General features: G+C 41.0%; 1 protein-coding gene across 1 annotated transcript in view; it reads left to right on the top strand.

The window, feature by feature from the left end:
• Nucleotides 1-14,198: 14,198 nt before the first annotated feature.
• Nucleotides 14,199-25,607, top strand: part of PPP1CB (protein phosphatase 1 catalytic subunit beta) — a 30,533-nt gene continuing 19,124 nt past the window's right edge. The window contains exon 1 of the mRNA XM_052805191.1: nucleotides 14,199-14,506. Coding sequence (XP_052661151.1) covers nucleotides 14,455-14,506 — 52 coding nt within the window. The 5' untranslated portion in view covers nucleotides 14,199-14,454. The remainder of the gene's footprint in view (nucleotides 14,507-25,607) is intronic.

The raw sequence follows: 25,607 nt of genomic DNA, 5'->3' as shown, positions 1-25,607 counted from the left end.
ACTTTGGATTTGCAGTGAGTGAAACTCGCACTGTATGCTTAAGATAGTATTGTTTTTCCACATGATCTACTAAGTAACTTTCTGTGACTTCTTCAGGTCCTAGCCTTGCCCATTATAAAAACGTGTGTCATTGTTTTCTGAAGGGCAGCATTTGCGTTTTTGAGGAAACCTAGGAATGCTCATGTGAAAGAAAAATAATTAAAATGCGGTAGACTATTAGAAATGCAAGACTGAATTACAGTCTACTGGCGAAAATTAATCTGAGCGTGCCTAATGACATCCTTTAGAAAGTGATACTCAGCTAAGAAGATATATTAAATTCATTTGTATTGATAATCCACTATGTTAATGCTTGCAAATAGTTTAATTTAAATGATTAAAAAAATTTTAAGGAGTCTATTTAAGGATCCAGTGGAGTATCCACCACAGTGGCAGACATTTCTTTCTCATCGGTATGTTAGATATGTTTACAGTTCATGGTATCAAAAAAATGGAAAACAAATATGAAAAGCCTAAATGGAACAATGACTCTTAATACACCTAACTGAGATGGCAACCAAAGTAACATATGTCGGAAGAAATACATCAGTAAAGCTAGTGAAAAATAAGCTGAAATAAAGCAAATTTCACCCTGGGCCTATTAATACATGATATAGTTTAAGGCAGGTTGAATGGTTCCTGTTCAACCACAGCTATGCAAAGATCAAATTAGATTATACCACACCGGATACATGCTTAGCTAACATGATGCTGAATGGGATTTAACTTTGTCTCTGCTGACTAATCAGTTGTGGTCAGCACGTTCTAACAAAACTACCCTGATTTTCCATAACTGTATTACAGCACAGTAATATCTGGCTGGGTAGACAAGGTTGAAGATTTCAGTTTACACTTGAAAGCTTTGTGTTGTGTAGGGTGATTTTTATGGCATAACTACTTCAACAAAAGCCCTAGCATAGACACAATTATACCAGCAAAAAAAAAACAAAGTGGTTTTGATGTTATGGCTTATATCGCTTGCCAAACTGGAATGCATTTTACAGGCAAAAAGCACTCTAATTATGTAGGAGGAGTTTACTGGCATAACTACACCAGCATGACAAAACTTTGAAGTGTAAACAGGAGCTAGGTGCTTATTTAAGTCAGTGTGTCTTCTAACCACTTAACAAAGTATAATTTGTTTTCCAAAACCTCCCCTTCCCCAGCCACACACTGGGTCTGACTCTCACCCAGTTCAGAAGTCAGCAGCAGGACGCCAGCCCGTTGGAGAGGGAGGATCAGGCCTGCTCCTTTAGAGAAAGACTGCACCAATGTGATTCACCCACTAGCAGAGGGTGGTATAATGAAAAAAGCAATGCCCTGGGAAGTACAAAAACATGAGAAAATTAGTCCTTGTCCTACTTTTACTTACACTTTCATATGACTTCTCACACTTCCCCAACTAACTTGTGTCAGCTCCAACCTCTTTATTAATCAGTGTATGGGTGCAGCTAGGACAAAAGGGATTTAAGAAAACAGTGTGAGATGCTAACTGGGCACTAGGCAGGCTGCGCCCTGCACAGAGCAGGTTCTCCTTCATGCGATACAGCTGCTGACTCTGGCTGCCATAACCAGCCGCAGGAGACTTTTTTCTTGTCTGCGGACAGGATGGCATGGCTAGACTGCATCTGTGTGATGCTGTGTGAGGAAGCCTTACCAGCTCAGGTTGTTGATAGCTTGGCTCATTCTCCCACTTCACAATGCAGATGTACCCAGGAAGACTGGGCAGAAGGTCAAATTTAAAGGATTACAGTGACTGGGCAGTACCATACCTGCTTGTTGTATTTCTGACTGTTGCCATCACTATTTTAATGAGGTCTGCATTTACCCCTTCCACTCTCCCCCCACCCAAAAAAATTCAAGTCAGACATTGTGTCGTGGTTTAACCCCAGCCAGCAACTAAGCACCACGCAGCTGTTCACTCACTTTCCCCCCACCCAGTGGGATGGGTGAGAGAATTGAAAAAAAAAGTAAAACTTGTGGGTTGAGATAAGAACAGTTTAATAGAACAGAAAGGAAGAAACTAATAATGATAATAACAATAATAAAATAACAAGAACAATCACAAAAGGATTGGAATATACAAAACAAGTGATGCACAATGCAATTGCTCTCCACTTGACAACTGATGCCCAGTTAGTTCCTGAGCAGGGATCTGCCCCCCCCAGGCCAACTCCCCCCAGTTTATATACTGGGCAGGATGTCACATGGTATGGAATACCCCTTTGGCCAGTTTGGATCAGCTGTCCTGGCTGTGTCCTGTGCCAACTTCTTGTGCCCCTCCAGCCTTCTTGCTGGCAGGGCATGAGAAGCTTAAAAATCCTTGACTTTAGTCTAAACACTATTTAGCAACAACTGAAATCATCAGTGTGTTATCAACATTCTTCTCATACTGAATCCAAACCGTAACACTATACCAGCTACTAGAAAGAAAATTAACTCTATCCCAGCCAAAACCAGGACACACGGAAACACCTATTTTGTACTTTTTCTTGTATTTGGGTTGAAAAGGGCAAGGCGGGGGGGCAGGGGGGCAGAGAGAGAGAAAACTGTAGGATCATGTTCCAGAAATATTTTGGAAATCCACAGGCTTAATGAGAGAAAAGAACTAAATGCATGAATGTTGTCACTAGCAAGTCATTCAGAGTGCACAAGGGAAAATGCTTTTAATATCTTTAGAGTAAATGATCATGCAAAGACACAAATAGTCAACACTTGAGGCAAAAGGTGTTTAATTAGAGTGGGAAAAGTCTTTGTTCTCAGTAATTAAAGGTAAAATTCCAGAGTAGATGAGAGAAATCCAAACTCCCTAAACATTTGACAGCTTTAAAGAGAAATCTGCAAGGGTTCAGAGGTAAACCTGCACAAGGTTTACCTCTGAAGATGGTAGGCAGAAGATGAGGCCAGATTGCCTGCTTACGCAGCTCTACTGAGGCATTGCAAGGGCTGAGAAGTAGGTTCCTGCCCATGTAGAGTGATTCAAAGCACTCAACGCAGGTGTACAGACATCCCCTACAACCATGGAGTAGAATAAGCATCCTCCAAAGAGTGATGAAAAATCCCACATGCTAACCAGGGAGCTGCCTTGAATTAGTCTGTAAGTAGTAATATGCAGAGGTGTACAGAGAGCAATTTAGGCTGGATGGGATCTGGGGGTCATTGGGTCCATCCCCCAGCTCAAAACAGGACCAGCTTAAGTCAGGCATTCGGCACCTTGCTGAATTCTTGTCCTGCTCAGGAGGTTGGAGGTCTGGCTCCTTACTCTAAAACAAGGCTGTGGTGGTGATGGCCAGTTTTGTATAATGACCTATCAGCTAAAGCATGCATGCAGGAAACGGGATTTGTGATCAAGATATATGACACTGCCCAGGGCACGCTGTAATCCCCAACCTATGGCATAGTCTGAGAAAGAGGGAAACATTTCCTCCTGCTAGTAAGGCTGGCCTGTAGGCAGCTGGGCTGCCAGAGTCGTGGGGCTTAGACAAGCGGTTAGGACAATGCGCCACGCAGTAGGGCACATAAGCTTTGGTCCTTACTCTCAGAGCTGTTAATGGATTTTGTATTAGATGGCATCTTCTTTATATAGGACACAAATAATCCTGGCATCAGGGACAGGCAATACAGACAAAGGAATGATAAATTCATGGATCCTCATGAAACAGAGACGTTGAGGTGTAAGTACTGCCCATGCTGAACCACCCCTGTATGTGCTCAGAAACAGGGCTGCAAGCACATGGAGGACATAACAAATCTGAGATTTACCAACCAAAGCCTTCATTCAGAGGCTGATAGGGTGACTATGGGCATCATGGTTTTCGAATCAGGCATTGCCAGAAGGAACTGTTTAAGACTGAGGCACCTACATGTTTTTGGAGGTCTAACTATAAAGATATACATGCTATAGTGACTGTTTTACATGACAAAGGGTTTTATATGATAGACTTCAATCTCCTAGGTGAAAGAAAACTGAAAAAATCCTCAGTGTGTTGTGAGCTGAAAATGTTCTTTTTTCTTTTTCATTTGTTCCAAGTATAACAAAGTCAGGTATTAGTAGTATAATCTTTCGATTCCCATTGTTTCCATTAAAATTCATACTTCATGACAAGTTTTGCTGTATGAGAGTCGTGACTAAGCTTTGGATAATTTGGATTCTACTACAATTTTTAATAGCATTTTCCAGTTTAGTGCTTTCTCCCTTCTCTGTAATGGTTGCCATTATAAGTTTATAAGAAGATTTCCTAGCAAGAGGATTTCTTACCGCCCAGAGCTTTCCCGTGGAGACACTCATCAATATTAGCAAACATTTTTTGAATTATACTTACGACACAGTTATACAGCTACCAAGTGTACTGCATTTCTCTTCATTAATAAGCTTACTGATGTTTACTGAAATTTATTTTCTTGAATTTATGCATATATGAGAGGACACTGTCAAAAGCTGTATCTTTTCTCAGTGCTGGCCAGGACCAAAAAGTTTTAAGATTACAGTCCAACTTCTGACCAGCACGTGTGAATGGACTCATAATCACCTGCACAAAAGCTTAAACCACTTCCTAGCTACATATTTTAAAAGGGCTTGCCACAAGTGGAACTGTGATTACCTAAGATTATGCAGAGTGAGCTAATTGTCTAAAGCAGGTATCAAATGGTATGAAAAATACACAGATGATTACCTGGAATCTTTCCTTCCTGGTGGAATAGGAGAGAAAACAGAAGAGCTAATTTATACTTTAGCAAACAGAAGTCAGCTCGCTGCTCTCAGAAGAAAAAGACAAACACTGAGTCTTATCAAAGATACTGCAGCAGTATTTCTGACGCCTAGGAAAGAGTTAAAACTACCCAGTGGTTACTGAAAGCCTGTTGTCAAGATCACTAACCAGCCAATTACTGTTTATTCTGATAAGGAAGTACTCTTATTTTAATGGACGAGTATATGAAATTTTATCATCTGTCACACTAAGTTTTCTGGTCATTTAATTGGAAAGAAGATGCTCAAGAAAGTAATTAATTTTTGAAATTCCTGGGGACAACCCCAAAAAGGAGCTCAGCTTTGAATGAGGGATTTACACTGCTTAACTCTAAAACTTGTCTTGTGAAGAATGTTGTTTATAGACCACCAAACTCTGAAAGGACCATGTATCACACAGGTGCTGTAATTGTCTGCACTGTACTACATACCTAACACATACTGTGTACAAACAGAAGTGTCCTACCCAGGCCTGCTATGTTAAACACAGGCAAGGTTCTTAGGGAAAGTAAGATCTTTTTGTTGGTTGGTTGTTCTGGGGTGGGTGGGGGAGTGCTAACTATATCAGCGCTCGCTCTTTTTCTCTCTCTCTACATGTATCTCAATATTTTCTTGTTGCCCGAGTCAGACAGCTCTGGACTCAGTATTTCGGTTTCTAGGAGTCTCATTCAATGACCCAACTGTCTCTGCCCTGAGTACAGGCTTTTTTGGGGGTCCTTACAGTGACAGAGGACTGCAATGCCTGTTACCCTTTTGGCTTTGGGCCTTATACAAAATGCAGCTTTCTCCTTTTACTTCTGCCTCTGTGAAAGTCATGGAAGTGTTTATAAGAAAATGTTTTCTCTTCCACTTGTAATAGAGCCTCAGTAGCTCAGCTGAAATTGCCTAGATGTTCTAAACTTATAAGCATCGTCCCACCAGAGATGTGCTCTTGAATGTTAAATTTAGGCTAATTGGAGGCATATCCTTTATTTTAGCTAGCTGAGGTTACTAATACAGATCAAGAGCTAAAAATTAACAGTGGAGCTGATGTATGCTAAATGCCTAAGTGATATCTTAACCTATAATTATACAAGTTCTGTTAATAGTGAATAGTTCAAATCTTCAGGGATTTCAATAGTCTAATGGGCTGTAGTTATTTCCAATTTACATTATGGTTGCTAGGTTTCATTAAAATGAGAAAAAGGCTGTATACAGTAGCAGAAGAAAATTGGTGTTTGAAGTTATCACCCAGGAATCAAAATATGAAATTTAAATTAGAAGGTGTCCAAGCAACACATTGACACCAAAGCCGAGCGCTGATAATGAAAGTAGGAAGAGAGCAGGTTTGCAGAGAATATCAAAGGAAGATGGCACTACTAGCAACACGCTCCATAACAATGATACCTTAAATGCTGCACTACTGTAGCATGTAAGGAGTCCAAAACATATTACAAACCTCAATTAAGCCCTGCTACATTCTTCTGAATTATTTAAATTTTGTTATCACTGATTTGCAGATGGCAGGCTGAGGCACGGTAAAGCACATGGCTTATCTGAAGTCATGCGATGACTCAGTAGGATGCGAGAGCAGCAGCTCGGGGCTGCAGCCTCCCCGCTAGCCCGCTGCCAGGTACAGCTACGCCACACCATCACTTTGGGAGGCTGCTCAGCCAGTCCCCCTCCATGGTTTGCCACTGCCCCTTTCATCCTCGTACCATGGTCCTCGGTCTTCTCAGTTGGGCTGAGACACACGTGTTTGGGAGATGTGCTGTACACTAGATCACTCAAAGCAACATGGGTTAAAGCTAGTGCTTTCTGGAGAGCCAGAGGGAGTTTTTATCCATCTGGATCACTGCGGACATCTGGCTTGTAGTGCAGTCCCACAAACACACCAGCATGACTGCAGGGATGGCAAATCATAGCGGGGAGGGACAGCGGGAGCTTGGAGAGACCACCTTCAGCCACCACCAAGAAAGCGCTGTGTAGCCAGCCCTGGCCATGTGAGTTTCCACGGACCCAGGATACGCTTTTGGGGGGCCACAGTGTAGACCCCCCAAAACCCACTTAACGACAGCTAATGGCCTCCTTTTAGGCAAGCCCACCTGGGTTTTCAAAGTCTAGGTTTTGCTGACTTGAGGCTTAAACCTGTCAGCGTGACCTATCGCTACTGGTCACAGTGAAGTGAGGTCTCCCAGCTCCTGCTCTTCTGAGCCATACTGTATGCAGATAAACTATTTTTGGAATAATGAGGATAAACTGGATTACTTCATAGATAATAAAAATACCACATAAGTTAATAGGAATAAGCAGCATGTGTTACAATTTGGTAGAAGTCAAGGTATCTGACACGTTTTGATACCTAAATTTGACTTTAAATTCCTTTTTAATTCTTCTGGAGTGTACTTCAAATATAGAGAGTATCTGCTTCTTATGGGCAGATTAACAACTAAAATAAATGTTCCTTTGTACCTAAAGATTAGCTATTTCCTCAATGTTTTATTAGTGATTCATGTTACTTTATCTAAATTCAGGCTCAAATTCCTTACCTGTATATCATTGCAGTTTTTGAATCTAAATTAAGTATCTGAATTTCTCTAAAAAGTCAGAAAATATGGTGGGACTTGTTTGTTTTAATTTAAACACCTTGAAGCTCTGCAGTTTCCACATCAGTGAATGAGCCACAGGATGAAGAGTTATAACTAAATAGTTCTTTCTTTATAAAATAGGTTTTCCTGACAGCTCCTTCTTATTTTTTCAGTGTCAAAGTAACCTCTTACATCTCAGTCTGAAAAACATATATCCATTTTGTAACATATTGCTAAATATCTCTAATTTACATAAGAAGCAACAGCAAAACTCCACGTACGTTGTGTTAGTTAAATTATCATTACTATTATTATGTAATTACATAATGGAGAAATAGCAAATTCAAACTCTTAAAATGCTGATCATGAAGTATATTAAATTATAGCATTGCCTCAACTGCAGGGTAGGTGTGCTCAGTGGCACACCCTCCGTCATGCAAACGATGGGATAAAGCAGAGCACAACACAGCTTCTCCCCTGGAAACCAAAGGAAATCAACATCCAAGGAGACGCTTTAGACCTTTGCTGTGTCCTGCAACCAGGACACACTTTAGGGTTCACAGCTGTAGGACTTAGAAGCAGTACCTAGTGATTCACAATAAACATGCATTTCACTAAGTGATCCAGAAAACTGACATGCTTTTGTGGGCAGGTTCACTCTGAAATTGCAAGTAAAAAGAAATCCCTCCCAAGCCTATTTTTACATGCAGCAGATGACAGGGAGTCAGCAGGGCTGCATTTGGCTCAGGAATACGTGCTGCAGCCGTCATGACCACGAGGCCTGAAGCTCCTGTAGCCTTGCTCTCCAAGCTATGAGTAATCTTGAGCAAACCACATCAGCCCCAAGTAGTCCAACAAAACAGTGTACCTATCAGAATCGCATAGTTTAAGTATTGAGTGGTTGAAAACCACTTTCAGATTGATTCAGAGATACCTTGTTACTACAGAGTTACGTTAAGCAATAATGACACAAATCAATAAAAATCACCAAATAATTAAGCATCTTCAGACACTTAACACCCATTGCAACTGCCATTAGCAAGAGGTTTGAGGGCTGTTCACAAATCTCTTTAGCATATTATAAATTCCCCATAGAGCACTCAGATGTCCCAGCTATGGCTTTGCATGCCGCATACACTGCAATCCTGTCCCTATGCTATTAACAGTAATGGTTTCACATTTAAAAATCGTGTCCTGGGAATATGGCTGAGGACACAGCACACTAGAGACGCATTAGCAAGAAAAGAGACATATGGATGGTCAGAGCACACAGGAGACTAGACCATGACTCGCTGCATACCCCAGAGGAACTCATTTACCTTCTCATCTTTAGTGTAACCCTCTGTGAGAAATGTGTATCAAAAATTAATTACTTCATGGACTGTTATGTAGTCTGATTAATAATATTTAGAGAGCACTTGGAGATCCCTGGATAAAGGTTGGGGCTTTTTTGTCAGTCTATTATTACTACCTCCATAGCTTTCCTTTCTTGTGTTGGGTCCCTGAGTTCAAAGTTCTTTCTAATGCCCTGCACACATTTTGTGAAACTCTGGCTGCTGGTGTCAAATGCCAGCATATTCACAGAGCATAAACCATCCGGTTTTGCTGAAACTAAATATTATTCCCGTGTTTACTTAGGAAAATGGATGCAGACACTTTAAGTTCTCGCAGCTGTTCCTTCCTGGGAAACAGGAGGAGAAGAAAATTTTTCTCTCCAATGCAGAGGAATAGTAAGCTTGAATGACATTCCCCAAACTGCAGATTCTGCAGGCCCAAATAATTTGCCTTATTTTGTCTCAGAAGTCCTTCCCTCTTTCTCGCTTGAGGAATAATGCCACAGCAGGTGTTGAGTATTTCTGATAGTTTGTGGGCAGTAGGACAGGCTGCCAGGGGAGCTGAGATTGTATCATATGCTAATAAATATAATTTAAAAAAAAACCTCCTCACACTTTTAAATACTTCTGACACCAAGAGATGAAGTAATCTGCGATACGTACCACTGGGTACGCCTCACCTTGTCCTTGTTTTGCATGTGGCTCCCGGGATGCTCTCTCATACCTTCAAGGCAGTTCTTATCTTGCCCAGGCTCTCTAACCCAGCTGGGAGCTATCGGGATAGGGCAGGAGTAGCTGCTCTTTTCAAAATAAGACTTTCAAGTCACACTTGCTGGATTGAAATTTCTATTCTTTTTTTTTTTACTGGTTCAGCACTGGTTCCTGACATCAACAATCTGTTTTCTTGTTTTAATTCCAGTGAAAATAAGGGAACATCTAGACCTGCCCTGCCTTTTAAGTATGCATAACAGGCAATGAGGGCAGAACTACATTCATAGTAATCAAGGGCCAGTATTAATCTACAAAAAAAATCTTGTTCTTCAAAAACTACTATTACTAAAGCTTTGATGATTATAGCAAATACATTGGTGTATCAACCAAAGATCTCATAATGTGTTTCAAATGTTTCAGTTATGTCTCTTCACTCCCTGGAAAGGTTCACATGTGTTATTATTTCCATTTTATAAATGTGGGAACTAAAACTGAGAGCTCACCAAAGTTTCCCAGGTGATGATGAGCAAATGTATGACAAGAATCTGGGGAGGCTGAATCTGACTTACCTATTAGCTCTTTGAAGTGGAAAGAGTAAGTGTAAAATGTATGTAGAGTATTTACAGTGTGTTACCTTAATAATACCCTGTCTCGTTGGTTGGATTAATATTTAATTATTTCTACAAACTATAATAGCTACATCAAGAGAGATGGAGCAGCTCTATCGCTGAACGATTGGGGCATTCACTCAACACAGATCCAGACTCAAGTCCCTGCCCCAGTGGCTATTTATTTATACAAAGTGTTGCAGTTCCAAACAGTGATACTAAGAGACCTGCCTTGGATGCAGCAGTTCAAAGAAGAGTTTTTCACACCCTAGGTATGTGCCTCCAAACCCAAACCACTGGCTGGTTTGGGACTCTCCTCCTCCTTCTCTAATTTCTCAGGAAAGTTGATAAAGTCTTGGTTTTATCTCAGTGTAGAAGAGTAGTATGGTTTTGGTTTTTTTAATCTTAAAAGGATATAACAAAACCTACTATTTACCCAGCTTTGGTACAAATATTGAGAAACAAAAAAGGGCCATAAAGTGCTACGGGGTGGCATCTGTTTGGTTTTCTGCACCTGCCTCTGAATCTAAACTTTTGGGACAAAACAGTGATAATTTATCTGCAGTCTTTGTATATTTTGAGGTTACCTCCATACAGTTTCTTGCCATTTCTGACTAAAGAAACAGGACCTGTGAATATTTTGTAAACAAACTATCCTAAGAAAATACATTGCCAATTTGGATCACTAATTTCTGTTTCAAGTCAGAAACTGAAAAAGGCCACTGACGAGGCAGCGGTAGTTCAGCTATCACCACCCAGGGAGAATATGCTCCTAATTACATGCTGGAAAACTAACCACATGGCTCCTCCCAGCTTCCTCCTCCCATCCACCCAACAGCTGCAGTCAGCCCTGAGTTACAGTCGGCAAAGGTGACGGAGTACATTAGAAACAAGCTAAAGCGATGGGATAATGCTGTAAAATACAGCCGTGTGCTGTCTAGCAGGTAACTGATAGTAATGTAGCTGGGCCATGGTTTTTGAAAGTTACAATGGCATAGTAAATAGGTTAAAAGTGCGTGTAATCCACTAACTTTAAAGCGCAGTGAGTAGCAGAAGTACTGGCTGAACCAACATGAAGTTACTAGGAAAGAGTAGGTAACATCAGAGATGCTGAGACAGTGCTCTGTAGCTGGGGATGCAACAGTCTCAAATTCGCAGCAGCAGCATAAGCGAGAACTCATGTCTAGACAGCCACAGTTTAGGGTATGACACTTATTAACATGTAATTTTTTTGCCAACTTCTTTGGAAGTTTCTGTCCTTCAAATCTTACAAACTCAGCAGAATAGCAGTGCAAATTAAAGGACACCTTGAGACGGCATGTGGATAAGGAGAGGAAAGTTGAGACAACAGGGTATTTAGGGTAAATGACACTGAGACCAAGTAAGGCAAAGTTAGAAGCAAAGCCATGATGGTGGACATAAGAGGAAATTTCAAAATAACTGAAAGCAAGTTTAGAAAGTTGAGCGCTATTAATGAGAATTCTCCACAGGTATCAGCAATGTTCAGCTCCTCCTGCTACTTGAATCACCTGTTAGGTATCTTTGGCCTGTATCTGTGTATGGTATAATGCCAAAAATTACTGAGCATCTCCCCTTGATCAAAGAAAATGCATCCAGTCCACATTAACTATTTCTTTCTGAATCACAGAAAACAATGGGCCTCATTCTCTGATCTTTTAATTCTATTTACTGTACTGGGATTATGCCAACATAAACCACAGGACCTGTCAAGTTTTACCCATTGAGGGAAAAACTCACGTACTTGTTTCCTTGCTCAAGCTACAAGGAGGGGGTGGGGAGCAAACTTTACAGGGTTATGCAGCACACTGAAGTGACCATCCTCCTGCTTGACAACCCACGTACAGCTGGGGAGTGACTCTGTCACCCAGCCACATTCCCACCACATGGGCCAATGGAGGAGGGAAGGCATGCTGTGGTGTGCAAGCTGGGATGCAGCCGTGATGGGAACCAAGAGGTGTCCCGTGATGTGTCATGGGACATGAGGGCAGCACCAGCGGGCTTTCCTCATCATATGACCCAGTGTGATGCTATCCTTCAGAGAACTGAGAAAACAGAGAAATAGTGAAATGGAGTAGAAAAAACAAGCTTCACATATCTACCAGAGATCCTCAATAATGCAATACTGCAAGTTATACTGGTCAATGTGGGTTCAGATGTGATGTGGTAAAATAAAATAAGGCACTGCCACAGAATCTACAAGGAAAGAAGTGATGTATTTCTTGGAGCTTGTTCTGTTCCATAGCATCTCCACTTATTAAATTATTTTGCCGTTATGATACGCCGCTGAATTGTTTCTGGAACATGCTGACATGCTTAGTAAAAAGAGTTAGGGAATTATGTTTTGCTCAGTGTATCTGGAAGTTTAGTATCTTCTGGAGTTTTGGAAGACATATTAATTGTATCTTTATGCCACAGTGAAAGATAATTTCATATCCCCATTTTGTTGTCAGTGCAGAATATTCTGTGATAATATAATATTATTATGTCTGAACCTGATGTTGTGATGGCTTAAAATAACCTTCAGGGCAGTTTGGTTGTATGAAATGAAACTGGGACAATTCCTAAAAGCTCAAGAGGGACTGTGGATCTATTAGTTTTGGCAGCAATAAAGTAGTTGGGATAAGGAAGATCCTTTTAAAACCTGAATAATCATTTTTCCTAGTTTGACAAAAAAGAAAAATATTTTAAGATTTTTTTTTAATTCAGATTTTCACTACTAGCAGAATTTGAAAAATAAGAAAGAATAGCTGTGTACGCTTTCAGCAGATGAGTTGGAATTACATTTCCATATATGCTGCCTACAAATGGAGATACAAAATCATTTTTCTTTTCTGGAGCTTATTCCTCTTCCTTCAGTGTAGCAAGTGAAACTTTATTATCATTGTGTAGGTATTTCAAAGGAGTGTTCTTTTACCTGACTGTCTGGACACCTAGCATCATCTGATGCCTAATCATTGCCCTGCCTTGTCCTAATTGCTTTTGTTTTGCTCATACTCATTTTCTCCTCATCAAGAGATAAAGAACTGGGTTTTGAAATTATTTAAGGTGACAGGATTTTGCTGGCTTATATGGACTGATGGAAAAATTCAAGTTCGAGCTCACAGAGATAAGTTTCTACATCAACATCTATATTTAGGTAAATAAGTGGCCTCTTTTTTCTAGAACATCTGCACTTTATTATTTTGTCAACACACATGTATGTGTCTGCTGTCCCAGTTCACAAATTTTCACCACCTACATTTTAAAGCACTTCTCTGTCCATCCAAGCAAGGCAAGCATCTGTTGACAAAAATATGTAAACTAACATGTCTTTAGAGAGCTCATCTTAAATAAAAACGTTTCAGAAATCACCAAAAAAGTACTCTGAGCAGGTCCAGCTGCAATGAAACATAAACCGCATTGGTTAGGAGTTTCTTCTGACAACTGTGCTAGAGGGCTATAAAGAGCACAACTTGTCATTCCAGTTCGGACAAATTTTTTTTTAATAAACTGTGAGCCTTCACAGGCGCAGTTTCAGCAGAAGAAGAGGTGACACACAGGTTACACGCAGCCTACTAAGTCTCAATTTTCTTGCCTTTCGTGCATAATTGATGGCTGCCAACGTGTAACCTCTTTTTAAGGCAAAGCTACCACGTTCCTGCTGTAACACTCTACAAGGAAGTGGGGCGCCATTAGAGGCGCCGAGTATCCCCACATCCACGATGAAGTCCTCGGAGCTGCTCCCCGAGTTATGGAAACAGCCGGCGGAGCAGCCCAACCTCTCAGGACTGGCCGCTGCGGGCGTCGTGACAGGAAAGGCTTCCTCACCCGGCGCTCCGTGGAAGCCTAAGGGACTGACCCAGAGGAAGCCCCGCGGCTCCGAGGACCGGCCCGGGCAGAAAGCACGCCAGGGAAGACCAGCCCAGGGTGCAGGGGCTGGGCAGCTCCCTCCTGCGAGGGCCACAGGCCGGCAGGTAAGCGGCCGACCCGACCGGCCCTGCCCGGCCCGCCCAGCGCGGCCTGCAGCACCGCGCGCCCAGGCAGTTACCAGGAGACCCGCAGGCAACGAGGGAGGGTTGGTGAATGACGCTCTGCGCATGCGCCCCGAAGCCCGCCAGCACCTTCGGCGCCTGCGCGGTGGCTGGAGCGCGGAGCGGCAGAGCCGCGGCGGTAGGGGTGAGGGGGCGCATGCGCCCTGGCGGCTTCTGAGGCGGGGAGGAGGCGCAGGGGGGAGGGGTGGCGGCTTCCCCCCATTTAGTGGTGCGGGACCGGGCGCGGCGCTTTCGGCTGTCAGCGCGGGAGAGGCCGGGTGGCCGCAGGGGACTGCCGGAGGGGGGTAGGGGGAGCCACTGTAGCTGCCGCCACCGCTCCCTGCTCCTCCTCCTCCTCCGTGAAGCGCCCTCTACCCCGCCCTCTCCCCGCCCGGGACCGAGTTTGGTGGCCACAAAATGGCGGATGGGGAGCTGAACGTGGATAGCCTGATCACCCGGCTGCTGGAAGGTGAGCGCGGCGCCGGGCAGCCCCGCCTGCCCGCCGCCCCACGCGCGTACCGCGGAGGGCGAGAGGGCGCCGTCGCCTCCCCGCGGGAGCCGGAGCTGCCGGCGAGGTGGGGGGAAGCGGGCGGGGCGGGCTCGTCCCGCGCTGCGGCCGGGGGAGCGGGGGCAGCGCCTTCTCCAGCGCTGCCGGGCCCGGGGTGGCGGCCGGGAGAGGACTTGGCGTGCGTCGCCCGTGCCCCGAGCTCGGTCCTGCGGAGCCCTTCGGAGGGAGGAGGGGCGCATTTAAGCGTCCTGTCGGCGCTGGTGTGCGCGGGGGTCCGTCCTCCCTGTTTAAGTGAGGTGGCTGCCTTCCTATTTAAAATGAGGAAGAAAAAAAGAAAAAAAAAGCCTCGCTTTCCTTCTTCTCTTTTCCACCCCGCTGCAGCTGCCTGGCTGAGGGGCGAGCTGGGGAAGCCTCGCTAGCTGAGCTGCGGGCGGCTTTATCCCTTCCTCTGGTTGGGTTAGTCGCAGTCTTCCGCGTTTAAAATAGCGTGTACAAGCTGCGTCAGGTGTGGAGTTGTATGTACGTGAGTGTCAGTGGAAGCAGAGGGATTTAGTGCGCTGACATTCCTCTGCCTGCCTACGGGGCAGTCTCCAAAAGTGGCTGTCATGGATGGCTAATAAAAGCGATGAAGGGCTTTGTGTGTATTAAATATAAATAGTAAGTCTTTCCTTCAGAGTCAGGAGGAAACTGACTTACTTCCCTGCTTTTGGAGAAGCTGAGGAATTACTGCTAGCATTTTCTTCTTACGTAAGTTATGTTTTGAATGTTTAGTCTTCTTAGGCCTCTTTTATTAATCTTTTATTCCACATTCAACAAATACCTGATATGTAGGAGATGAGAATACATGCATGGGTATGTGCTGTTCACTTATTTGGTTGCTGTACTCCTGGATAGTTGGATCACTTTGCAGAAGGCATGTAGAAAGGAATTTATGGAGTATGTACAGTTCTGGAATTGAAACAAGTTTTGTAAGTCTGAAAGTTTTGTTCAGCTGAGTTACTGCAAAGCAGAATTTTTAGGGTTTTGAGGATTATTGTAGTAGTTGCTATCTGTTCTTTTTAGATGTGAAACTTTTATGAACAATAAAATCAATATTTTAAAATACATAAAGGTTTTGGGCAATTTTGCTTATGTTTGTGATTTAATGTATGCAGTGTAGTATAGTATGAAGGAACCTGCAGGTATCGTCAGTCGAAGTTTATCTTTGATCACTAATACAGATAAAACTCCCTTTTTCTGGGTGTTGAAACCCAGATTAGCAGGTAAGTTTTTAAGACAAACCAAAGAGTAACCTAGTAAACATTGATTTTGTAGTGCAGAGTTTTTCAGGACATCAATATGTATATGTGTGGTGGTGGGTTTTTTGAGACAAACTTTAAAAAAACCTATTTGAAAGGTACTGTTTGCTCATCAGTGTAGTTACTTAAATACAGATTGCTTTAAGAGGAGGGGATTCTGCAGTGTTTTGGTATGCAACCTGTTGGATTGTTCTGCTCCCTGTTACCTTAAATATTACCCTGCTTATCCCTTTTTTAACTAAGACTTTTAAAATATGTGTTCAGTACCATTTACATACACCATAAATACTTGTGTTGCAACTTTCTAGCTCTTTGGGTTATGATGGGGTGCCTCGTGTCCAAGCAACCTAATCTGTGCATTGTATTCCATAGTACTTTAATCTTTAGGGATATGGATGTGCAACTTCTGAATCGAGCTTTGCTTATAATTTTTCATCTGTTTTTCTCTCTGAGCAGAGATTAGGAAGATTCTTAAGGTAGATGTGGTGTTTTTTCTCTGCTTGTCACTTACTAACAGTAGTAGGAGTGCCTTGTACAACATCTTGTATCTGAAGTGGAATAGATTCTTGCAGGTTTTATTTGGGAAAAAATACCTGTTGAAAGAATGCATTGTGTATGAATTATTTTTGCTTCCATTTAACATCTTTTATTTGTTGTACTGCTAGCATATAATGTTTTAAGCTGTGGTTCAAATAGTAGTGTTTCACAATGAAGCTTTGTTTTTTGTACAATTGGCAGCTCATGTGCTGGAGCTCATGCTGTTGCTTAGCTGACCTGTTCTGGTAAAGTGAGTATGAATCCCTCCCCACGCTGCTTGCACAGAAAAATTGGTATTGACTCTTACCTCTGGAACAATTAATTACTTTAAAGCAAGCTTTTTGGCTCCATTACACTTCAACTTAGACTTAAAGGATAAGGAAACGTGGCTTTTGAGCTGTAAAAATGCACATCGAAATAATAAAAAGACACTTTTAGGAAATGTTGTCATGCAGTACGTATTTAGTCCTTTTGGTTACTTTTAAGTGAAACGGATAGCTTTAAGTTTGAATGGCAGTCTACAATTGTCTCTCAGGGGCTGCTGCACATAAATTTTAAAGGGTAGCAAATACATACCAAAAGCCACAGCAACAGGAAACTTCCCTGCTGTCATTGGGTTGCTGGTTGGTGACACCTGTTTCCAGGCTGTGGTATTAGCAAGGGTTCTTGCTCTTACTTGAATTAGGTTACTCTAACTGTTTTTAGCCTTGTTGCTCAAGACTATGTATCTGTTGAGTTATATGACACATTAACTTGCCTTTTGATTTGAATTACCTACTTAGATTGTCTTGCCCTCCATGTGTTGTTTTGTTTTTCCTTTTTTTCCAAGATATCAATATGAAGTGGCCTCTAGCCAGGCTGTTTGAGAGAATTCATCAAGAACATCTTCCCAACCCTCAACACGTGTGCATGCATGCTTATCTTGAATGTGTACTTATTTTAGAGATCTTTTAAGTCCTAAAAACCAGACTGATTAACTCTTGAGTTAAATTGGGGATAGTTTTCAGAAAGACTCAACTGAACCATAGTGTAATGTATGGTGATAGTCTTCTAGGACATTAGCTTTTAATTTCCATGTTCTTTTGCATATACCAAGTTCTTATCCTTTTTATTCATTGGTTAAGTGCTGAATTTAGGAATGGTAAGAGCTTGTTTTGAATTTACTTTCTCTTGCAATGTGTCTAGTACTTAGTTACTAGTTAGTGATACTTTAAAAATAACTTGTGTTTGGGGGAAAGTAAAACTAAAGTGTGTACTGCATGCATAAACTCTGAATGTAGCAGTGCTTTCTCTTATTTCTTCTACCTCCAGACTTAAATTCCAGTTCCTGTTTCTTTACTAGAAGATTGAGGGAGATGCTAGTGCTCTTAGATGTGTGCCTGACTGATCTTGGAGATACTTTGAGCTTTATTATAAGATTTCTTTTGATAAAGAAGTCACTCATAAGTGAATCTGCAAAGATTTACAGGTCACATAAACACAAAATTCCATAGCTTCATTAAAACACTTTTGGACTGAGATGTGACCATAAAGGTGAGCAGGCCAAATTAGTCTTATGACTGTTTCTTTCTTGCGCTGGTATTCAGAATTCTAGTCATGGGTTAGGCTTAGTTGCACTATGGTACACAAAAAGATGATAGCCTCATTTTTTGCTTCAGTGTGCGGACTTTTATTGTGTTGGGTTTTTTTTCTTCCTACCTTCCCAGCTATGCCATCTGGTGGATAGATTTTCCCAGTCCATTCTAGCTGTGGACAGCACAGCAGTATGCACACACACAGGACTGCCATGAGTATGGCAGATGTCAAATATGGAATTGTAGAATAGTTTGGGTTGGAAGGGACTTTTAAAGGTCATCTAGTCCAACCCCCCTGCAGTGAGCAGGGACATCTTCAAATAGATCAGGCTGCTCAGAGCCCTGTCCAACCTGACCTTGAATGTTTCCAGGGATGGGGCGTCTACTACCTCTGGGCAATCTGGTGTTTCGCCACCCTCATTGTAAAAAATTTCTTCCCTATATCTAGCCTAAATCTACCCTCTTCTAGTTTAAAACCATTACCCCTTGTCCTATTGCAACAGGCTGTACTAAAAAGTCTGTCCCCATCTTTCTTGTAAGCCCCCTTTAAGTATTGGAAGGCTGCAATAAGGTCTCCCTGGAGCCTTCTCTTCTCCAGGATGAATAGAGAAGTTTTTCTTCTTTCAGCACAGTTTTTCTTCTTAGTCTCTGCAGCTGAAATTGCTACTTGTGTTGTGTTTTGCCCCAACTAGGCACACCATGTATCCCTCTGTGGGAAGTGCCCTGAAATTTGCAAAAATGCTGAGCTAAATGGATACATCAGGCTTACATGTAAGCCAGGCTGTAACCTAATTTAAATGTTGGTGATGTGTGGAAAAGTTCCCTCTGTATCAAAGCAAGGATGTTGGAATAGGTGTGACCTTACTTGTAAAGAGTGCTGTGGATGGTGTTAAGTAAGACTGCCATATTTCTGTCTGGGTGTTGGGCTTCCTGTTTCTGTGGTATATGTCTCTTAGAATTTCTGCATATAAGGCAGCCCAGCTGGACTGGACTTTCTGCACTTTCAAATATATAGATATCTGTCTTAGTAAACACTAAGGACTTTACCATATGGAAGAAAAGATGTAGTTGGGGAAACCTAGACATACAGTAGCTTTAAATACAAGCTGGATTTCTGTGAAGAAGGTTTATTTATATAGCTGTACAAACAAATTTACCTTGTCTAGGCAAGACCCCTTGCTTGCCTAAATCTAGCTAACCTATTTAAAATAAACAATTTAAATTAATTTGATAGAACTGAATGTGGATCTGCTCTAAAACAAAACTATTTTTGGTTTTGGGAAGTCTAGGAGGACTACTAGTTCTGATAGTACCGATCCACCAAGAAAGCTGGGAAATACTTATCCAAGAAGAGAGTTGTCGAACTTCCAGTAGATGTGGAGAATGGTTATTGCTTTAATGTTCAGCTCAGAGTGCGATTTTTATGATTGCCTTAATAAAAGCTGATTGCATAGTGTTCTTAACCATGTCATGTGATATCTTCTAGGAAAGCTGCAGCCTTCATTTCCTTCTGATTTCACAGATCTTGCGGGTTGTGATAAAGATAGGAATTTGAGTGTTATTCAGTTTTTCAAATGGAAGTTGGATTTTAAATGCTTATGAAATAATTGATATTTTCCTTATTAGTTTTAAATGCTATAGAGCTACTGGCCTAATGTATTATGGTCAATAATGTATTTATTGTTTGGTTAGTGTCTTAACTAATTAACATATCCAGCCAGCCTGATGGTGTGCTACGATACAGTGGTAGTGCTTGCGGTTCCACAGGCTCTGTAACTGATAACTGAAAAAGAGAGGGAGTAGTAGAGAAGAAAAATAGACCTTGGTGATCTGTTGAAGAACAATATAAACAAACCATGAAGGTGAACCTTGAATAAACAAGGGTTATTACCTGGTTTGGTGTGAAATCACTGGATAATCTGCTATTAGAAAAATAAACAAGGAGAACGTAATAAGGAGTTTCTTGCAAAGGATGTATTTTTTAAATAGTCTTTAGAGAGAGGAAGAAAATAGGCAGTTTTCTTATGTTTCTAGGTATTGTATTAAACAGGGAGAAGGGATGGAAAGAAGAACTATGTTTGTGTCTGGGTTTGTACAGCAGTGTAGATATCAGCCAGTTCATCTTTAGCTTTATAAGTGCATGACAAATGGGATAGTTGGCTTGAAAAATTGCACTGAAGGCCAAGAGCCCAGCATCAGGCAATGTGTGCTGGCGTTCCTTTATTCTGTCTGGCTGTTTTGCCACTTGAAGGCTATGTGTTTCAGTAACTGTTTCATTTAGATATTGTGCAGCACAGTTTTTACTTGAGTCGTTCAGTGTCTTGCCCACAGTACAGCTAAATTACAGTATAAAAGGAGAAAAACATTTGTTTAATGTATATAAGAGGATTTTTAATACTTGATAGTTGCAATTAAATGCTCATTAGTGACCACCAAATGTAGGTATGTAACTTTTTAAAAAAAAAAAAATTCCACCACAATATGTGGTTTAGCACTGTGAAGTCAAGCATACTATATTTGGCTGTTACTCAGTAAGGTCAGATGCTGTGCTTGGTGAAGGGTGTGTGTGTGTGTATAGGGGAATCTACTCTTAACTACAACCTGAGGTGCCTCTAGTGTGGTATGTATCTGGTCCATAATTTGCACATAGAAACGAACCTGTTTACTGCCTTCTCTTACTGTTGTGTGATTTGTCTTAGTACATAGGCTAGGTCATCTTAGTTTCACAGCACCATCTTGTGTGTTTTGTGCTTTCTTAACACCAGGCTTGATACAAAGCTTTTGTGTGTATATCCCACATAACCATATTAGTTAAATACCTGAGAAATTGAAGCGGTGCAAAAGTCATGTTAAACTCCTTTTGTATTACAACTTAACTTCTTTCCTTGGTACTTCTCAGGAGTTATGAAGTAACTTTGTAATCTGCCTCTGCCTTCCTCGAATTTTAGGCATTTCATTAGCACTGCTTTAGAGGAAAAGAAAGTCAAACTTTGAGAAAGAAGCTGAAATTCATTGTTTCATGAGACTTTTATGCTAGGTTAGCCTTCCAAGTGGACTAGAACAGGAATTGCTACCACTTTAATACATAATACAGCATAGTGAGAGGCTTCTACCTTATGCTTTGCTAGTTGCATGAGTTTTAGGTTCAAGTGTAACAAACATTAGGGTTACACATTTTACTTACAGAATGGAGTAACTAATGTGATCTTGTCCTTCAACCTTGAATTCAGCAATTCTTGGAACTGTACATGGTACAGAATGACTGAGACTGTCAGTTTATGGAACCTCTGTGTAATGAAGCAGGTGGTCCATGAAAAGCAAATATGGGTGAAGGTTGATGTAGGGACACTTGCGTGTTTTCATGGCCTTATTTGGGTATCCCCTGAAGCAACTTTACATATTAGTTTCTAATAAAAATCCTTCTCCAAGAGCATTAATTCTGCTGGATAGTATATAGTTTAGGAATGTAAATTCAAGTTTGGGTAGAAGAACATGACTTCATTGTTTGGTTATTTTCCTGGTTAGAAATTAAAGGCTTGAGCAGTCTCTTACTCTGCTGTGAATTTGTGTTTGATGTTAAGTAAGTCCTGCTAAAATGAGCTTACAAGCAACCGCTGTGTTCTTTAGCAAAATACGTAATATCAAGGGCATCCAGTGAAGGGAAATTTATTAAGATTTTAAGATAACTTGGATATAAAAGCACAGTTCTTCAGGAACGAACTCCCTAGAAGGCTGATTCTTCTATTTTTAGGGGGAAGTTTGGTTCATGTACCCTAGGAAAGGTACAGGGCTTTGCTGTGTACACCATGGAGGGGAGCTGTATATTCAGCAGTATGCATCTTACTGAATGGAGCAAAGCTCTGACAGGGCTTTATTTACATTGTTGTTGTCCACCAGTGTAACACATGAACGAAAACCATTCTAAGCTTAGTTCTGTTACAGTAATTCTGAAAGTTTGAAAACCTGTGTTGCTGGCTTAACTCTCAATGTTTTGCTGCAAGATAGGGAGTGGCTGCTTCTGGATGACAGCTGAACAATTTAAATAACAGAAAATATTTTGAGGAAGTAGAAGTTTTGCTTTCCAAAATGAAAGACACTTCTAAAATCCAATGTCAGATTCCTGACTTAAAACCATGAAAATATAGAACTTGGATTTTAAAAATGCTGAGAGCAGGTAACTTCAGAACGTGTTTCCAAAACCAGTATAAGGACTGTTTGTTTTTTTCCCAAGTCATAGGTAATGCCACCTTTGGCTTCCAAATCCATTCTGCTCCTACTATTGAGAGGTTGTTCAGGATTCATGGAATACTCCAAAGTACTTTGAAGTACAAGAAATAAAAAGTTAAATGTTGTAGTTGTTAATCACCAATAACCAAACATTCCACAGAACGTGAGCAGGGAGTGTAAGCTTGTGGGAATTGCTTGTGTGCAATTTGTAAAATTGCATGCTTGCAGTCTTGTGTTGTAGTTTGGGGATTTTTTTTTTTTTTATATATAGTCTGGCAAAATAGATCTTTAAAGCCATAATTTCAGAAATAAGCTTGGCTGGAGCTGCTGTGAATAGAAGCAGAACCAGCTGCTTATTCCTTCACTAGTCCTAGCCCAAGTTCACAGTGAATGTATTCTCCAGCTTGGGGGACTATCTAGATTACATTTTTGTTTTGTCATGTCTTTGTATTAGAAAGAAAAGATTAGTTCACTGATGCAGTTTATTGTGTGGCCGCATAAATGCATATGCCTGCAAAAAAAGCAGAGTGTAGGGAAAGAAGGAGGCTGCTTCTTAGCAATAATGCTGGCCCAATTTTTTGAGAGACTTGGAAGTCTGTCTGGGTTTTAATGTTATGCTAAAATTGTGTGTGTTTTGTCCAGTAAACAGGACGTGTGGTATTGGAGAACACAGTATAAATGCTTAGCACAGCTGTGCATACCACAGCTGACTTGGTAATTGAAGAAACTTCTGTAAGTGATGCCACAAAACGAGCAGCATAGTTAGAGTAAGAGGCACACCCGAAACAGTGTGACAGAATAGGTTAAATGTATTTTCTCCATTTTATGAAAAATTACAGCAAAAAGTGGTGCTCATAGAACTTCGAATGGCCAGTTCTTGACCCGCTTTCCTTAGTTTTATTTATTTTCTTCCTCTCTAGTATTGCCTTATATAATCTGCTACTGTCTGGCATGAATTTGGAGGGATTAAAAAAAAAAATTACTATTTTTGATGAAGTTTTTAATTCCTGTCACTGTGCAACTCATGTCTTAGATTACTAATTGCTGTTACTACACTTGCTAAGGTTGCTTATCAAAGGTGCTGTAGATGCAGAGGCCATTTTAATATTGATTAGAGCAGCTTTTGGATTACTATAGGATCTGTTGTGCTAAAATAATAGCCTGACAGTACAATGCAGGTACTTGCTTTTAATTCTCTTTATTCCCTGCTATGTGACTCTGCTTTAAGCTCCTTGCAGCAAAGGCTTGTTCTGGCATAGCGCTATGCACGTGGGATTGTGTATTACAACAGGAATTGCTATCCCTACTAAAGACTTTTATGTAAAACAAAGCTTGTTTACAGCATCTGCGTCTTAGATTAAAGAGAATTCATTTACATCTAATGTTGAGATGCTGTTTCCGCTCTGGGTAAATGACAACCATTAAAAATGATGGGTTTTCCCAATGCTGTTAAAGGCTTTATGTGAGCTACAGATTTTACAATGCATGCAGCTATGACTTGCATGTTTTAAGGATGGTTAGCTATAGTGATTCATAAATGAGTTTGAAAAACATGACTTACATTCTTGATCTCATTCTCATAACCTTTTTAAATCTGTTCTTGAGGATTTGGCTTTTGAAAAACTAAATGTGGTGAGAGAGGTTCATGTTTACAATCCATACGGTGCTCAGCTGAGTCAAGGAAACTTGAACAAAATTCTAGTTGTAGTGTAAGGTGGTGAAAGATGTGCTTTGTCTTGCTTGTGTACTTGTACGTAGCACAGCTGTGGCACAGTTGTTCTGGGTGACGACTTGGCAAACCTTTCAGTGCCTTTGTGAATCCACTAAAGTGCTGAGGCTTCCAGGGTCACAGTAGCTTCTCATTTTTTCAATATGTAGTACCCTTATTGATGATCAGGGGGTTGTGGGAGAAAACTTCTTCTCTTAACTATATTATTGATGATTATTCCTCATGAAACCCCAGGCTTTGTACTTCTTCAAATGAAACTGAGCTTACACATTTGCTATGTGGAGCTGCTGACTGTTTGGATGGAGGGTGGAGAGTGCCTTTGCAAAGGTGCGGTGGCCCAGTTTTGTACCCTTCCCAAGGGCTGGAAGTAACTGCAGTCATTAGGTGTGTGTTGTCTCCTCTTCTGAGAGTGACACACTTGCCATAGTTGTAGAAACTTCTCTTATCTGGAGAATCCAAAGTGTGGTAATAAGTTACTGTCCTGTTGGTTTGTCTGTTAAGGGCTTGCAACATTTAAGGCTCTACTGTAATAAGTAAAGAACCAACATCAAGACACTGGATGCACTGACTATGGCAGGCAGTTAATTTTGAAGTCAGGAGCTGCATGTTCATTGTGTCTTCTAGTGCCAAAATCCAGCAGTGCTTAAAGCCTCAATCCTATAAAGCAATTGTTCCAAGTTTAAACCTCCATGTGAGTTTCAAAGGGAGCTAAAGGCTGGTGTTCTAAGAAATATTGATTGGATTGAAGTTATTTTAAGTATTATGAGTGCCCTTCTTGAACTGCTGTCTCAATTTTGGACTCTGTGCTTGGTCTGGCACTACTTATGGTAACATTAATGTTGTGTATGGTGGGCTTTCCTGGGTTTGAGTTCCGAAACTAGAGTGGATGTAAAAAGTGTGCAGTTATTTCACATAGACTAAAACCAAGAAGTGACATGACTTAATTCTGGTGTTGCAAAACATTATGAAAGTAGCTAAATACAGAGGAGAATTTAATTGCTTATCAAAACAGGTTAAAAGAATGCACAGTTTGTAGAGGGGAAAATGAGACTGAAAAGCTAGTTATGCTGCATGCTCCTTTGGTGTGACCTTGATGTTGTAAGCCATAGGTTTAAAATATAACAGTTGTTTCAATAAAATGATAGCCATTGTGATACTAAGACACTGTTCTTTCAGGTGGGAGCTTTCTTATGTATAGTGACAGTTTATTGTGCCTATCAAAATGAGTTTCTGGTCTCTGAAAGGCATCATTATAAGCTACCAGAATGCAAGTGTTTGAAAAGGTGGAGATTATTGGAGCATTTTGGTACCTCACAAATTGGATAGTCAACTCCTGTGCAAAGCTGTCAAGCCTGAGATTTTTATTTTTTGCTAATAATCCCCATGGGGCTGAAGAAGTATCTGTAAGTGCATCACTTAGTACATTTGAGATATGATGAAATAGAAGCCTGTAGGCATTTATTGTTTTCTAGTCACCTTGATAGTGTCTAATATCTGCCTTTGTGTTCTTTTAATATGTAAGCCAACATCTTAATGCATGAAGAATAACAAAAAAAGTGTTACTAAAAAGCTGTTTGCTTTCTCAAGTACAGTTGAAATCTTAATTAGCAAAAGGAGCGTGACTTGCCGTATGGTAAATATCACCTTGTACTGATTCAGAGTTTAACTGGAAGAAGTCCTGTATGCCACAGCCTTGT

This window comes from Harpia harpyja, chromosome 13 (assembly GCF_026419915.1).
Source record: "Harpia harpyja isolate bHarHar1 chromosome 13, bHarHar1 primary haplotype, whole genome shotgun sequence".
NCBI lineage: Eukaryota > Metazoa > Chordata > Aves > Accipitriformes > Accipitridae > Harpia > Harpia harpyja.
This window is presented reverse-complemented; position numbering and strand designations above follow the sequence as displayed.